Source organism: Marmota flaviventris, chromosome 2 (genome assembly GCF_047511675.1).
Source record: "Marmota flaviventris isolate mMarFla1 chromosome 2, mMarFla1.hap1, whole genome shotgun sequence".
Classification (NCBI taxonomy): Eukaryota; Metazoa; Chordata; class Mammalia; order Rodentia; family Sciuridae; genus Marmota; species Marmota flaviventris.
In genome coordinates this window covers 89,531,019-89,548,851 of record NC_092499.1, presented here as the reverse complement: position 1 = coordinate 89,548,851, position 17,833 = coordinate 89,531,019, and the positions used below count along the sequence as shown (strand labels likewise).

Sequence of the window (17,833 nt, the reverse complement as noted above, 5' to 3'; positions counted from 1 at the left end):
ATAATTCTGGGATGACTCTATAGAGTGCTACCACTAAGTTAAACATTTAAAATACTTTACCTATTTCCACTTCAGACAGACAATTATTGATCTTCTTGAGTATGTTATCCATCTCATCTATCCTTATCTGAAGTTTCTCCCTCTCATTCTAAACACAAAATATTATAATTGTAAGGTTAAACTTCCAAACAAAACATTATAAATAGTTTAAGTTGTTGACATAACTGCTACGTCTTGATCATAAATGGGTAAATCTTAAAATGGCCAAACCTTCAATCTGGACTTAAAAATAAATGAAATTTTAAAAGGAGATAAATACAAATTAATTTGTATTCTCTTTTACTTATTTATTTATTTAGCTGCTAGAGATTAAAGTTAAGGTGCTTTGGCACTGAGGTACGTCCCTAGCCTTTTTTGAGACAAGAGTCTAACTTGCTAGCCTCAAACTTGTAATCCTTCTGCCTCAGTCTCCTAAGTAACTGGAATTATAGGCATACCCCATGGAGCTTGGCTGTATTTTCCTTTATTCAAGTATTTGTATATGTGTTTCATGGAATATGGGATATTAATGTTACTTTGAAAAAAAAAAGTTCTTTAAAATTTTTTCTATGGTCAAATAAGGGAAAAACTGATCCATGACATCATTTTTATTTTTAGACATTAAAATTTATATTTCTCTAAGATTATATTGTATGCAATATTTTTCATATTTATTTGCCAATGGGAGGATAATCATTTTGAAAATGCTATTTTAAGCTTCATGGACACACATATACAACTAGATACAAAGGTGAAGAAGACAAAACTATAGTCTATATACTATACTTTCCATTTTATAGTCTTTAGCAATGGGAGACCTAAATCTTATATATATTTTATTTCAATGTGTAATAACAATATCTGAGATATAAGCCCATATTAGTAACTACTTTCCAGTTACTGAAGATAACAAGACTTGTCACTTTTGACTGAGCCTGCTCTCTTAAGAACAGTTGTTCTCACTCAAATTTCATTCACATATCTCCTAAAGAACATTCTTCATATTCCACACCACTAGAAAGTACTTTTATTTTTTCCTTTGTGGTACACTGGGAATTGAACCCAGGGGTAATTTACCACAAGCTACATCCCCAGCTCTTTTCTACTTTTTTATTTTGTGACAGGTCTTGCTAAATTGCCAAGGCTAGTCTAGAATTTGTGATCCTCCTGCCTCAGCCTCCCAAACCGCTAGGATTACAGCCATGCACCACCATGCCCAACAAGTAATATTAATAGGTTTTTTTTTTTTTTTTTAATGCTGTTAATTGTCTCAAATTACCTGGGCTGACTGCACCAGCTTGCTGTACAGAGTCACTTTTCCTTGGTGAGTGAAGACTTTAGTTACCTTGGTAACACATGATTTTATTTTGTTAACGTAAACTCCAAAGGCCTTCAGCTGTAAGGGAGAGTTAAGGAGTACAATGCACTAAAACAAACCAGTCAGAAAAGGTAACTGATCCAGAAGTTCATTCAGCTGCCACATGCAAGGCTTTGCCTGATCTAGATTCTGATTCCTAAAACAGGACACTGATCACTTGGAAATTTAAATCCATATAGCTGCTTAAAAAAGGAACCAAATATTTTAGATTTGATTGCTGCCTGTAATTTATTTATTCACATTAAAAATCAGAAAATGACAGGTTCACTTTCAACATTAGCATACACATGAAATGGGTCACTTGTTATTTAACCAATTATAGTTGAACTTTTCTTCATTTAAATATAAGTAAGTGAAAGGCAAACAAGGAAACTTCAAATACATCTCACATATTAAATTAATCATCATAGGTAGTTTTTTTATTTTTTTCTTTTTTTTGGTACTGAGGCACTTTACCAGTGAACTACATCCCCAACCTCTTTTTTTTAAATCTTAAGACAGGTTTTCACTAAGTTACTTAGAGTCTTGCTAAATTGCTGAGGCTGGCCTTGAACTTTTGATCCTCTTGCCTCAGTCTCCTGAGCCATTGGGTTTATAAGTGTGCACCACTGCATCTAGTGATTATTACATCTAGTGATTATTACGAGTTTGAAAAGATTATACATCACTGGGCATGGTGACACATGCCTGTAATCCCAGCAACTTGGGAGGCTGAGACAGAAGGATCATGATTTCAAAGCCAGCTACAGCAACTTAGCAAGGCCCTAAGCAATTTAGTGAGACCCTGTCTCAAAAAATAAAAAGGGCTGGGAATGTGGCTCAGGGGTTAAGTGCCTCTGGATTCAATCCCCAGTACCCCAAAAGAGAGAAAAGATTACATATTAACAATTACTTATATATAATTAAACAAGATCTTGGTAGCATATTACATCACCAATTATCAAATAACAATTATTTCACAATAATCATTGTTTAAAGTGTCTGCACTGATTCCCACTTAGAAAGAGACCAGAGTACCTCTTCATCAGACGAGTATCTCATTTTTTCCCACAAGTTCCTATTGACATCAGTCAACAGTTTATCTTGGGTCAATGAAGAAACCTTTAGTCTGAAAGACAGAAAAATTCATTAGCACAGGATTCAGAAGTCATTTTAATTGAAATAGCTCAGATCTATCATGCTTAAATTTAAATCTTTATGTTTATTGCTACATAAAAAAAGGGGGGAAATCACTCAAGAAAAGGGGCAGTCTGATTATTATTCAACACTTGAAGAGCAGTTCAAGAATGCATAAATCAGAAAAATTTCACACACAAAAATTCTTATTTCAATGTATCAACTTGTTCCCCAGTGAAAACATGTTGCTTATATTCTTAAAGCTTGTCAAAGTATAATTACTATGAAGTTATAGTCACTAAAAGTTCCTACTTCAGCTCAAAGTTATATCTTACTTTTATAGAATAGCATTTATAAAAATAGTAAAGATATTATATGTCAATATATATTGGTTTCTTGTTGGTAGGTGAAGGAAATAAATTTCTATTGAAGTAAGATTTCATATGCAGGCATGTAAGTGCAAAATTAAACAGCAAAGCGTATCTAAATTTATTGCCAACTGAGTGCAATATCCTATTACATTCTTTAAACATGAATCTAAGAAATTCTTATCATTGGGGCTGAGATTGTGGCTCAGAGGAAAAGCGCTCGTTTGCATGCATGAGGCACTGGGTTCAATTCTTAGCACCACATAAAAATAAGATAAATGAGTTAACTCAAAATGGATCAAGGAGCTTGATATCAAATCAGAGACACGGCGTCTGATAGAAGAAAAAGTTGGCTATGATCTACATACTGTGGGGTCGGGCTCCAAATTCCTCAATAGGACACCCATAGCACAAGAGTTAATAACTAGAATCAACAAATGGGACTTACTCAAACTAAAAAGTTTTTTCTCAGCAAAAGAAACAATAAGAGAGGTAAATAGGGAGCCTAAATCCTGGGAACAAATCTTTACTCCTCACACTTCAGATAGGGCCCTAATATCCAGAGTATACAAAGAACTCAAAAAATTAAACAATAAGAAAACAAATAACCCAATCAACAAATGGGCCAAGGACCTGAACAGACACTTCTCAGAGAAGGACATACAATCAATCAACAAGTACATGAAAAAATGCTCACCATCTCTAGCAGTCAGAGAAATGCAAATCAAAACCACCCTAAGATACCATCTCACTCCAGTAAGATTGGCAGCTATTATGAAGTCAAACAACAACAAGTGCTGGCGAGGATGTGGGGAAAAGGGTACACTTGTACACTGCTGGTGGGACTGCAAATTGATGCGGCCAATTTGGAAAGCAGTATGGAGATTTCTTGGAAAGCTGGGAATGGAACCACCATTTGACCCAGCTATTCCCCTTCTCGGTCTATTCCCTAAAGACCTAAAAAGAGCATACTACAGGGACACTGCTACATCGATGTTCATAGCAGCACAATTCACAATAGCAAGACTGTGGAACCAACCTAGATGCCCTTCAATAGATGAATGGATAAAAAAAATGTGGCATTTATACACAATGGAGTATTACTCTGCATTAAAAAATGACAAAATCATAGAATTTGCAGGGAAATGGATGGCATTAGAGCAGATTATGCTAAGTGAAGCTAGCCAATCCCTAAAAAACAAATGCCAAATGTCTTCTTTGATATAAGGAGAGTAACTAAGAACAGAGTAGGGAAGAAGAGCATGAGAAGAAGATTAACATTAAACAGGGATGAGAGGTGGGAGGGAAAGGGAGAGAGAAGGGAAATTGCATGGAAATGGAAGGAGACCCTCAGGGTTATACAAAATTATATACAAGAGGAAGTGAGGGGAAAGGAAAAAAAAAAAAAAAAACAAGGGGGAGAAATGAATTACAGTAGATGGGGTAGAGAGAGAAGAGAAGAGGGGAGGGGAGGGGAGGGGAGGGGGGATAGTAGAGGATAGGAAAGGCAGCAGAATACAACAGACACTAGTATGGCGATATGTAAATCAGTGGATGTGTAACCGATGTGATTCTGCAATCTGTATACGGGGTAAAAATGGGAGTTCATAACCCACTTGAATCAAAATGTGAAATATGATATATCAAGAACTATGTAATGTTTCGAACAACCAACAATAAAAATTATAAAAAAAAAATAAATAAGATAAATGTATTGTGTCCACCTACAACTAAAAAATAAATGTTAAAAAAAAAAAAAAAAAAGAGGGGCCAGGGATATAGCTCAGTTGGTAAAGCGCTTGCCTCTTATGCACAAGGCCCTGGGTTCAATCCCCAGCACCACATTAAAAAAAAGAAAGAAAGAAATTCTTATAATTTATTCGGTGACGAACCCCCAGTACTTAGTATAGTCCCTAGCACACAGTAGGTGCTCAAGAAGTATTTGTTGAATGAACAAAGCAGAATCAGGCAAATTTGATGTACTATCAATGAATAGTATCATAAATTTTTACTTTTAAAACTACATAATTCTTTTTTTTTTTGGTACCAGGGATTGAACTATCTCCAGCCCTTTTTTTAAATTTGTATTTATTTAGAGACAGGGTCTCACTGAGTTGCTTAGGGCTTCACTAAGTTGCTGAGACTGACCTTGAACTTGCAAGCCTCTGCCTCAGCCTCCTATGCCACTGGAATTATAGGCATGCACCACTGCACCTGGCACAAAACTACATAATACCTAAAGATTATTTTATTTCTTTTCTGTTTGTTAGTTTAGATCAAATTTGATTGAATAGTCTTTAATAATTATAGCAAACATACATTATTTTGAATTGCCAATTCTAATTTGCCTGAGGAAACCCGGATATATCTAATTTGTAAATCAGTGTGTAAAAAACCAAAGCATGCCGGGCATGGTGGGGCACACCTATAATGCCAGGGACTTGGGAGGCTGAGGCCGGAGGATTGTAAGTTTGAGGCTAACCTCAGCAACTCATTGAGACCCTCAGCAACTTAGGAAGACCCTGTCTCAAATAAAAAATAAAAAAGGTTGGAATGTAGCTGAGTGGCAAAGTGCCCCTTGGTTCAATCCCCAGAACCAAAAAACAAACAAAACACTGTAATTTAACTGTATTCTATATACAAATCAAGAACCATTGTGATAAAATTAGAAACCCAAAGGCAAACTTGATTTTTAGGCACTACATATACATCTTCTTTTGAAGATTTCTCTTGCAATGAATTCATGATATCATAACCTAATAATTATTGTTTATTTCTATGGAGGACTTACTTTGTAGTAAAAATAGTATGAAAGCATTTCATATATACTATAAATGTTCATTTATATTCATTTTGACCTGCTAAGTAGGTATTATTATCCCTACTTTATGGATGGGGAAATGAAGGTTAAATGACTTGCCCAAGGTTACACAGCTAGCAATTTAGCCAGGACTGAATTTATTTATTTATTTTTTTGGTACCGGGGATTGAACTCAGGGGTACTCAACCACTGAGCCACATCCCCAGCCCTATTTTGTATTTTATTTAGAGACAGGGTCTCATTGAGTTGCTTAGTGCCTCGATGTTGCTGAAGTTGGCTTTGAACTGGCAAATCTCCTGTCTCAGCCTCCCAAACTGCTTGGATTACAGGCATGCACCACCATGTCTGGCCAGGACTGAATTGTGTTTTAGGTCAAAGCCAAACTTCTGTACCCATGTTAATGCCATTCATTTTTTTCCATGCCACTGTTATTCTAATCAAAACCTTGCCACATATACTACTTGCTTGTTAAACAAAGACAAAACCCACGTAGAAAAAAATTAAAACTTTCTTACTCTTCTATCTTTTGGCGAAGAATTTCACAATCCTCTCTATAAATCTGTATCTTGGGTCCATAAACATACTGTCTTAATATCAGGTCTTCTGGAGTAGGCGATGTGTTTGTAGTAAACTGGAAAAAAATAAATAAATAAATCACTTCCTCAGAACTGGTATCCTGAGGATCAAACTGTTATGGGCCAGGCTATATGGGCAATGACCAAACAGATTCCATTTTACCCTGAGACTCCATGTCATGTAAGAAATGCTTCTTCCATGTGAACATCCCACCTCTGTACCTATCAACAGTTGGTTAGCACAGCATATTTGGCAACACAAAATGGCAATTCTTATATAGTGTAAATTGTTCTCTTTTTGATTCCCATTGTTCTTGGATAGTGTTCCATGTCAGAGAATGATTGTCTAGATGTTAGTAACCATTCTTTAACTTGTAATCAACTAGGGTCCTTTTGACCCACTTCCCCTTCTGTTTATGATTTTAGATCTCATGTTTGTTTATGGTCTTGAATCATAGCAATAGCCACATATGATTAATGTATTGACATGCTTTACTTAGGTGTACTCAAACCCCTGAGGGGGTCAAAGGGTGTAGACTTTTTTTTTTTTTTTTTTAATATTTATTTATTTTATTTTTCCGGCAGACACAACATCTTTGTTAGTATGTGGTGCTGAGGGTCGAACCCGGGCCGCACGCATGCCAGGCGAGCGCGCTACCGCTTGAGCCACATCCCCAGCCCCAAAGGGTGTAGACTTACAGTCTGCCCCTTGGCCCACCAGCTGGTGAATAAATGTTTCATCTCCTGCTTTAAGATGAACTTGGTGGGGGCTGTGGTTGTGGCTCAGTGCTTGCCTTGCATGTGTGAAAAACTGGGTTCGATCCTCAGCACCACATAAAAATAAATAACCAAAATAATGGTATTCTGTACATATACAACTAAAAAAAAAAGATCAACTTGGTGACTTATTGAGATCTCACCATAACAAAACCATGTGTGAGAAATAATTTGAATTTCAGAATGCCTATATGAGTGTGTGTGGGGGGGGGGTGTTTACTAGAGGTGTAACTCAGGGGCACTTAACCTGAGTCACATCCCCAGCCCTATTTTGTATTTTATTTAGAGACAGGGTCTCACTGAGTTGCTCAGCTCCTCGCTTTCGCTGAGACTGGCTTTGAACTCGCAATCCTCCTGCCTTAGCATCCTGAGCTGCTGGGATTATAAGCCTGCATCACTGTGCCCCACTTGTTCATTTTCTAATTTCTTAAACTGAGTATTAAAAATTTCTTTTTCCAGGCACAGAGGTGCACAACTGTAATTCCAGTGACTTGGGTGGCTGAGGCAAGGAAGATTACAAGTTCAAGGCCAAACTAGGCAATTTAACAAGAACTTCGGCTACTTGAAAAAAATAAAATGGGCTGCACCGTCTCCAGCAATTAAAGAAATGCAAATCAAAACTACACTGAGATTCCATCTCACTCGAGAGTCAGAATGGCAATCATTAAGAATACAAGCAACAATAAATGTTGGTGAGGATGTGGGGGAAAAGGTATGCTCATATATTGCTGATGGGATTGCAAACTGGTGCAACTATTATGGAAAGCAGTGTGGATATTTCTGAGAAAACTTGGAATGGAACAACCATTTGACCTAGTCATCCTACTCTTTTTGATTCCCATTGTTCTTGGACAGTGTTCAAAGTTTACACTCAAAGGACTTAAAAATCAGCATACTGCAATGATGCAGCCACCCCAATATTTATAGCAGCTCAATTCACAATCGCTAAACTATGGAACCAACCTAGGTGTCCTTCAACAGATGAATGGATAAAGAAAACTGTAGTATATATAAAGGAATATTACTCAGCCTTAAAGAAGAATGAAATTATGGCTTTTGTTGGTAAATGGATGGAACTGGAGAATATTAAGCTAAATGAAATAAGCCAGTCTCAAAGAACCAAAGGCCAAATGTTTTTTCTGATATGCAGGTGCTAATTCACAATAAGATATGTGTGGGGGGTTGGGAGGAATAGAGGTATTTTGGACTAGACAGAGGGAAGTAAAGGGAGGCAGGGCATAGGGGTAGGAATGATAGTAGAATGAATCAGATATTATTACCCTATGTGCATACATGATTACATGACCTGTGTAACTCTGAATCATGTACAACCAGACAAATGAGAAGTTATATACTCCATTTATATATGATGTGTCAAAATTCATTCTACTATCATGTATAACTAGAATTAAAAAAATTGCACGGGGAGCAGAAATCCCCACCAGAAATAATCAAAAATCACAAAAAAATTGGTCCCTAAAAGATGTTTAAATTCACTTGTAGTAAGCAGAATGCAAATTAAAGCTGTTGAGACACCATTTCTTATTTATCAGATTGGTAAAAATTCAAAAGCTTCATGATCTATTAGTGATGCTATGGGAAATGGCCTCATATATTGCTGGTAATGCGAAATGCCATCTTTACTTATTTATTTTTAAGTTTTAGGTAGACACAATATCTTTATTTTACATTTATGTGGTGCTGAGGATCGAACCCAGCGCCCCGTATATGCCAGGTGAGCACTCCACCACTGAGCCACAATCCCAGCCCCTGAAATCTTTATGGAAAGATAACAACATTTTATGTCTATATCCTTTGAAAAAATAAATAAATAAATAAAAAGGGCTTAGGATGTACCTAAGTGGTAAAGTGGTCAATCTCTAGCACCCCCCCAAAACCCCAAAACAACAAAAAATCTTTATTTTTAGACTCTTTTCTATAACAGACAGCCAAGTTTTTAATTTCCTGCTAAGTTATGCTTTATGTCCAATAGATTTGGCATTAGATATTCTCTGTTATTTGCTTTCTAAACAGTTTTTATTTCTTCTTTGATCAAAGAGTGTTTCATTATTTGCAGTGCTAGGTATCAAACTCAGGGCCTTGTGTATGCCATGCAAGTACTCTACCACTGGGATACACCCCCAATCTAAGTGTGTTTCTTTCCTTTCTTCCCCCGCCCTCCCCACTTTTTTTTTGGTATTGGGGATTGAACCCAGGAGTACTTTATGAGCCCTTTCTATTTTTCATTTTGAGATAGGGTCTCACTAAGTTGCTGAGGCTGACTTCGAACTTGCGGTCCTTTTGCCTCAATTAGTCACTGGGAGATTACAAGTGTACACCAGTAATGTGTTTCTTAACTTCTAAGAAGCTGAGAATATTTTAGTCCTTTTATTCTAATTTTAATGGGTTAAGATCCAACACTGTGGTCTATAGAACCTCCACTGTTTTCAATTTGTTAAATTTCTTTGTGGCTAAGGATACACTGATTTTGTAAATGTTTGCCAGACTTGGGGCCACATCCCCAGCCCTATTTTATATTTTATTTAGAGACAGGGTTTTACTGAGTTGCTTAGCCCCTCACCATTGCTGAGGCTGGCTTTGAACTCGTGATCCTCCTGTCTCAGCCTCCCAAGCCACTGGGATTACAGGCGTGCACCTCCACACTTGATTTAGAAAAACTTTCTTTAAAACAGAATAAAATTAATGCTTCCTTTTTTTTTCTTTTCAGTAAATACTTGCTTTTATGCAGTTTAGTAAAAAAAGAAAAAAATATATTTTTTTCTTTATATATATATATATATATATATTATTTATTTATTTATTTTTAATTTTTATTTTTATTTTATTTTATTTTTTTAAAAATATTTATTTATTTTATTTTTCCGGCAGACACAACATCTTTGTTAGTATGTGGTGCTGAGGGTCGAACCCGGGCCGCACGCATGCCAGACGAGCGCGCTATCGCTTGAGCCACATCCCCAGCCCTTATTTATTTTTTAAATGATACAATTATTTTGCCAGGAAATTGTACTTACTTTGGCTGGGAGATTGCTCTGCCGGGGTTTTTGTATTAAGATGTGGACCTGAAGAAGTATAAAAAACTCCCTTATTGTTATTCTTCCATCTTTGAGTTTCTGAGAAAAGAAAAAAATTTGTAAGATCACCTCATTTGATTCTACTTTGAAAATATTCATGAAATTATCCATATTAAGCAGGCTATCCACAAGCAGATATCTTCGATTATCTAAGATTCTTATTGAATAACCTTCAAGAATAGAATTTACAGAAACCAAAACATATGTATTGAATCTTCATTTCTACTTGCTATTGTCTGTTTTTCCCCTCCAAAACTGACAGTGAAACTTAATTCTCTAAGTTATATACTAATGATATTTCGAAATGAAGCAGTTGAGAAGTAATAAGGATTAGATAAAGTCATGAGGCTGTGGCCTCCATGAGTGCATTAGTAGCTTAATAAGAGGAAAAAAGGAACACATTAGTGAGCTTGCTCTGTCTCGCCATGTAATGTCCTGAACCACCTTAGGACTCTTCAGAGTCCCCACTAGCAAGAAGGCCTTCTTCACTAGATGCTGAGCTGATACCAGGGTCATGCTTTTCCAGGCTTACAGAATCATGAGCTAAACAAACCTCTTTATAAATTACCCAGTCTTGGGTTGGGGATGTAGCTCAGTGGGAGTATGCCTGAGCACAAAAAAATATAATAAAATGAAAAATAAACTATCCAGCCTGTAGTATTCAATTATAGCAGCAAAAAGTAGACTAAAAATATTGCATGTAATTAACTGCCATGTTGAGACCAGAACAAAGAAAACAAGTCTTCTGTATATTTGAAATCTTAGAATTTTTTTAAAAAGACAAGAAAATCAGTACATTACAAATGAGAAATATTTTTAACATACCTCTCTCAAGCTCTCTTCACAAATAGTGTCTTGGAGAAACCGTGATTCCATTTGATTACTGCGGTATGCTAGAAGTAAAGCAGCTTCGTGTGATAAGCAGGTCAAATCTAAATTGTGAACTTATTTTTGTTATCTTTCAGATTTGTTTTCATGATCTTGAAGCCATCCACTGTGATGTTTCTAGGAAGGCAGTCATTTAGCATGGCAAATATGTTATAGTTTTAAGGCTTCATTCACTGTTTCCCTGATAGTTATAAGCCTCTGAAGGAAAACTCTATTCCTCTATAGCATAGCAATTCTCGATTCACTAAAATAACTAAGAATTAAAAATAAACTAAATACTATTTTACTTTTACACTTTATAAACTTTATAATGCTGAAAAGACATATGCAACATTCAAATATTTCCTAAATGAAATAGATTTATAATTAGTCCAGGATGCATTTGACTGTTATTAATTTAGCCTTCATAAAGATCTTACTACTGAAATCCAGGGAGGTGCCATCAGCCTTGATTGAATCCAGAGAGCTGCTGCAACTAGATGGGGTCCTGCTTAGGCTTTTTATCAATACACTGTTAACATTTTTATCTATATCCCCTTCATTATGATGATCAAAAATCTGAAATTATGAATTAAGAAACATCATCAGAATAGTTATGACATTATACTTATAATGATTAAGTGATGAACACTAAAACCACTACTTAACCTAAAAGCTACTAAATGTCAACCTATCCAATTATTCAACTACTAGCCACAAATAACCTGGCTATATCATTGCAGAATACCAGACTGGAATATTGACTATGCCTATGGCACTAGCTAGGATACAGAAAACTTAGTACTTTCCTTCTCATCTAATCTAATAAGACCTACCCTTGACTAACATCAAATAAATTATTTGGTCCTGCTTTTTCATCATTTGACTTCACAGTATCATCTATACCTACTTACTTACATGTTTTTTTGAAGACAATATATTCCTTGCCTAAATATTAGCATGTAAACTTTCATTAGTTGTAGATGGACACAATATCTTTATTTTTATTTATTTATTTTTTTAATGTGGTGCTGAGGATCGAACCACTGAACTACAACCCCAGCCCAATAGTTTAAGCTTTTAAATCTTTTCCCCACCTATAAAACTAGATTTGAGTGATAGGTTTTGTTCCCTCTAATTATCCAAATCAATGTTTCTCAACTTAAAAGTTTGACCTGGGCATTCTCCTACCCATTAAAGAAATGGACTCTCAGCTTCTACATATCTTCATTATCCAAGAAAATTCAGTCACCCTTTTCTTTTCACAGTTTAAATAGAAATGCTTTTTACTCCCCAAATATTTATAACACTGAAGACTTTTCAAATTATATTTGTGCTCCTAAGAGATTCTCACATACAAAACAACACTGATAAAATACCAGCGGTAACAAAATCCTTAATTATACAGTTTCAACATTGGTTCATTTTACTACTTTCATATTTTGTGCTATTTGTCACTATAAATTATGTTAAAGTCTAGCTGACAGTTAATCTTGAAGATTTTATATAAGAACATTTTTCCAGACCTATAACTAAATACATTTTAAGACTAAAATTAAAACCCAAGAACACCCACAAGCTTAAAAAAGGAAATCCAAGTCTTACTGACATTCCTCAGTTCAAGACAGAGCTTACCTCCTGATCTTGAGTAGTACCACTAAGCTTAATATCATATTTTATGATTTTTTTCTCCTTCTGCACATCATTATCTTCTTGCACCCAGGTTCTTTTTTGATTATTGCAGGTTTCTTCCATTTTATTTTCAGATGGTAAAATCTCCTTTTGGTATGTCTCAATCAAAGACTTTTCCTCAATTTCTATGCTAATAGTGTCTGAGAAATTAATCTCACCAGGACATATAGGGAGATTTTCCTCATTTATATATTCAGATGGACTTAAGTTCAGGTTAGCTGCAACAGATCCAATGTCTGAATCTTTTCTGGAGACTTGCTGAATTTCTAAGTGATTTATATCAGTTGTGTCTGCTGGAATCTGCTCCAGGTCATCAATACCAGTGACACTACAATTTCTCTTATTTGGCAATCTAGGCAAAAAGATTCCCAAAGAACACCTCCTCATTTTATCTTTAACAACTGTCTTCAATGGTACAGAGGTAGTGTCAGCTCCATTTTGAAAATTTTTATTTTCTTCATCCCCATTATCTTTAGCATTGATAGAGACAATGTTAATATTATGTATTTCTGTAGGTTGCACTACACTCACATTATCATGTGCCTTACCTCCTAATTCAAGTAATTCTTCTTGAGGAGGTAGTGTAGGAACAGTTTGAGAATCTAAAAACTCTTCAGTTTTTCCATTTAAATTATTCATATTTGGTTTGATACTACTAATACATGGAACATTAGAAGTAATTATATGATCTGATGCATTTCTAGCATTGGTATGAGTCTGAATGATTTGTGTAGCTGAGTTTGAGTTACTGTGAAAATCTACAGCTGTATTACATTTTGCTGTTTGATTATTTTCTTGTATTTCTTTTTTACAGGCTATAGCAAACTGTTTCTCATTACTGAGTATTTTAGACTCATTTTCATATGTGGGTGAAGAATTTTCTATAATAAAATTTAAGCTCTTATTTCCACTTTTAGACAGTATTGCTTCAGATTTACAAATAACATTCTGTCTGTTTTGAGTTAATGGAAGTTGCTGGGTTGAGAGATGAGGCTGAGAAGCATCACAGATATCATCAACAAAGGCCTCTATTTGATCCTTTGGAAGCTTAAAAGATACACGCTTTGAATTAAGTTTAGTTATTTCCCCCAGATTTTGACTATATACTAAAGTTTGATTAGCTGATAGATTTTGAGGCTTCTTGATCAGATCTTCATCTTTCAGCAGGGTCATGGAACAGTTTAACTGTCCTCTGGAATCAGTCCAAATAGCTTCTTTCTTCTCTAGCAAAGAAGCAGAGAAAGGCAGTCCCTTAGAGTCCAAGTAATATTTACTGGCTAAATCATCTGCATAAGCAAGATCATTTTGCACTGGGCAATTGTTGGCTTTCTCTTTATTGAGTAAGAATGTAATATTAGAGGAAATATCATTAGGTAAACAGGCAGACTTATCGAGGGACCCACAAATAGCAGCTATAGGACTACTTATAAAATCCACATTTCTTCTGTCTGTACTATTTAAGTGACAGCTTTCAATTTCCGCCTTTTCCAAAGTACAGGCCTGATCTACAACGTTCTCCATGACCTCCTCATCCATAGCTGCTCTACAGAATTTGATTTCCATTTCACTATGATTCCCAGAAAATGTACTAGTAGGATTAAGGGGTATCGTATGATATTTTTTTTGCTTAGGGTGAAGAACAATTTTGTTTTCTATAGCTAACACTTGTTTATTAGTGGTTTCTTGAACATAATTATCATCCTTAGGAATTCCAAATTTAGGGTACTCTTGAAGCATTTTCTCTGTGGCCTGACAATCAATGAAAACAGTATGGGACTTGGTGACTTCTAGGTCATTATAATTATCTACAAACATTACAGTTTTGTCCACAGGCCTAGTAATTTCATCGGGTAAGACAGTTTTACAATCTGAGACCGTTGGGTGACTTGCAGTGATCTCCATGTCATCATGCCCACATGAATACAAAATAATTTTAGATGTTCCTGTCAAAGGCACCAAATTAAAGTCTTCTTTGTCTTCCAGAGCACTTTTATTACTCTTTTCCACCATGCAACTCTGGGTAATATTCACGTCATTTTTATCATTTTCTGAAAATGCAATGGTCTTGTCATTTTTGAGTGTAAGCCTTTTTCTTCTCTGACTTTTACCTGATAAATATTCATTCACAAATCCAGCCTTTTCCACATTGTTGATATTTTCTCGAGTGGTTAATTTAGATACTTCCATGCTATCATCAGCTTTAACTGCTACACCTTTCTCTATAGGACCAACATTAGACCATTTCTTCAGTCCTGTTAGCTGACTGCCTTTTGCTGTTGGATTATCACTTTCATTGTTTTCCAAAAAGAAAACCTTGTCTTCTTCACCAGAAGATGCCACTTCTGATTTTTGTAGGCTTTTCCTTTTAGCTAATTCAAAGGTAGATGTGTCTGGAAGTCCAGTTCTCTCCTGTGCTTGGTAGTCAATGAAAACAGTGTGAGATTTTGTCATTTCTAGTTCATCATGATAATCTACAAACATTACAGTTTTATCCACTGGCCCACTAGTTTTTTCACTTGCTAAGTGAGTTTTACATCCTAAGACAGTTGTGTGACTTCCAGTGATTTCCATGTCATCCTGGCCACAAGCATACAAAATAGTTTTAGAAGTTCCTGCCAAATGGGAGTCATTTTTGTCTAATAAAGGTCTATGGTTTAATTCTACTGTGTAACTCTTGGTAATATCCATATCATTCTCGTCATCCTCTGAAAATACAATAGTCTTATCAATTTTTAGTCCACCAAAACTTTTCCTTTCACGAATATTGACATTTTGCTTTTCCATCAGAAATTCAGGATTTTGTACAGCTTTGTCATCTAATACATTCCTCTTGTTAGATATAAATAAACCAGTTTTTTCTACAGGACTTTTATCACATTTTTCAACTTCTGTAGCAACTTGTCTGTTTACTGTTGTGAGCCGGCTGGCTCTGTATTTTAAATTAGTCTCACTAAGTTCTTGTACTTCAGAAGGGCCAAATCCAGTGACAACAGTGTGGCTCTTGGTTAGATCCATAGTTTGGTCCTCTTCTGAACAAATAGTCATCTTCTCATGAGAACAGTTAGGTGTGGAATCATCTAAATTTTTCTTCGGTGACTCAGGAAGTTTAGAATTCTGGCCTAGTATAGAATTCACTAGATGACTATTCTCAGAAATATCATAATTTTTCACAACAGATTGTTCTTCTCTTGCAAATAATGGCTTTGAGGTAGAAAACAAAGATTGCTCACTTAAAACTGTATGTCTGTTATTTCCTAATAGTACTTGTTTATCAAGAACTGCACCAGAGTAGACTATATTATGGTTTATTGCTGTGTTCTGATTATAATCAGTTGATAGAAGAGGATCTTTATTAAGATGGGGCAAAAAGTTCACACTTCGATGTTTTTCTTTGCTCTGGATGTCAGTTACGATGTTTTTAGATATGTTTGGTTGTGGGGATGGTGTAATATTTTTTATCTTTTTTTCCCATTCATCCAAAGGGCTTTTACTTTGAGAATGAGATTTACTAGTATTGTTTGTTATTAGAGTATAAGATGCAAGAGAAGCATGACTTCCTAAATTACTTGTGTGACTTTCAGTCAAATCCACAACTTTACCTGCTAAAAGTTCAGTCTTTTTGTCAGTTAATGAAATAGATACAGGCTCTTTTGAGCTCTGTTGTAATCTTTCCTTAAACATATGAGCAACTGAGCTACAACTTAAATTCATTTTCTCATCTTCTGACACAATTATCGGATTTTGGAGCATCATTTTTTTGTCAGATATTGATGCAGCTGCTACCTGAACATCTGACTCCTCTTGTTTAAAAATCTGATTATCTATTGCAACTGTGTGACTCTTGGTAATGTCCATGCTATCTTCTCCTAAATAAATAGTTTTCTCTATGAGAAAAGGGATACCATCTGCACTGAGACACATTTTAGAATTACCATCATGCTTCAGCAAATTTTCCTCCTCTCTCAAACTTGACAGACACTTGGTTAGTTCCATGGCATCATTACAACTAGAATAAAAAACTGTCTTATAACCTTGAATATCTGGAGTATAACATATAGAGTCCGGAGTCGCTGTCAATGTTCTGGTATCTTGATTAGAAGTCTGTGTGACTGTTTGAGTTTCTGACTCTATGATATGACTTCTGGTAATATGTATTTTGTCTTGAGGGTTTAAGGAAGAGTCTTGAACAATAGCATTAATTTTATTTTGAAAGAATGCTTCCTTTCCTGGAACTTTAGTTTCACAAACTGTTTTAACATCCAGCTTGACATTCTGAGTTTGATTTTCTTTTTCAGACAAATTATCTGCTGAGGGTAAAATCTGTACAGTGCGATTAACTGTCAAGTCCATACAGTCATCACGATAAATTGTAATATCACCTTCAAATTCCCTTAAGTTGGCCTCACCAGTGGTGGGAACCAGAGTCTCAATATTCGCTGTATGACACTGGGTAAAATTCATACCCTCATCTTGTTCTTGGAATATTCTAGTCATATTATTACTATTTTCATCAACATTAAAAGCTACTTGCATTTGATGTGTAGAATAGGCAGTATTTGATTCTTTGGAATAAATAAGTATCTCAGAATTTTCTTTATCAGGCCCTGTAGAAGGAGAAGCACTATATTTTCCTCTTTTCAATCTTTTTATAAAATCACTGGAATTTTTTTTTTTTTCTGAAGAAGTGTTTTGATCCATTGATAATTTTTCATTTTTTATTCTTGAATCCTCAGCATTGTGCTTTAAGTTTGTCAGAAAGGATCTGGTTTCTATCTTGGTGGACTTTTCACTTTTGGTACGATCTAAAAGGCCTTTGGAAATCATCACAGTATGACTTGCTGTAAGGTCCATCTGGTTTTCATCTGAAAAGATGACTGTCTGGTCACCTGCATGTTTCCTTTCATGGTTGTGTTCTGTAAATGGAAACTATAAAAAAAAAAAAAAATAAGACCAAACCAAAATAAATTTTTATAAAAGTAATTTATAACATATTCTATATAAACAATTCTCAATGATGGTTTCATGACACTGGTGTACTTATCAATGGTGTAGTATGTTGCACAACATTTGCTATTAATTTTTTTTCTAAAATCTGAATAATTTAC

At 35.3% G+C, this 17,833-nt stretch overlaps 1 protein-coding gene across 1 annotated transcript in view; it reads right to left on the bottom strand.

The window, feature by feature from the left end:
* Positions 1 to 17,833, bottom strand: part of Knl1 (kinetochore scaffold 1) — a 60,484-nt gene that overhangs the window by 18,038 nt on the left and 24,613 nt on the right. The window contains exons 10-17 of the mRNA XM_027926223.2: positions 12,672 to 17,654; positions 11,477 to 11,615; positions 10,995 to 11,062; positions 10,110 to 10,208; positions 6,238 to 6,353; positions 2,435 to 2,525; positions 1,319 to 1,435; positions 61 to 148 (exon numbers count right to left, since the gene is read on the bottom strand). Of these exons, the coding sequence (XP_027782024.2) occupies positions 61 to 148; positions 1,319 to 1,435; positions 2,435 to 2,525; positions 6,238 to 6,353; positions 10,110 to 10,208; positions 10,995 to 11,062; positions 11,477 to 11,615; positions 12,672 to 17,654 (5,701 nt within the window). The remainder of the gene's footprint in view (positions 1 to 60; positions 149 to 1,318; positions 1,436 to 2,434; positions 2,526 to 6,237; positions 6,354 to 10,109; positions 10,209 to 10,994; positions 11,063 to 11,476; positions 11,616 to 12,671; positions 17,655 to 17,833) is intronic.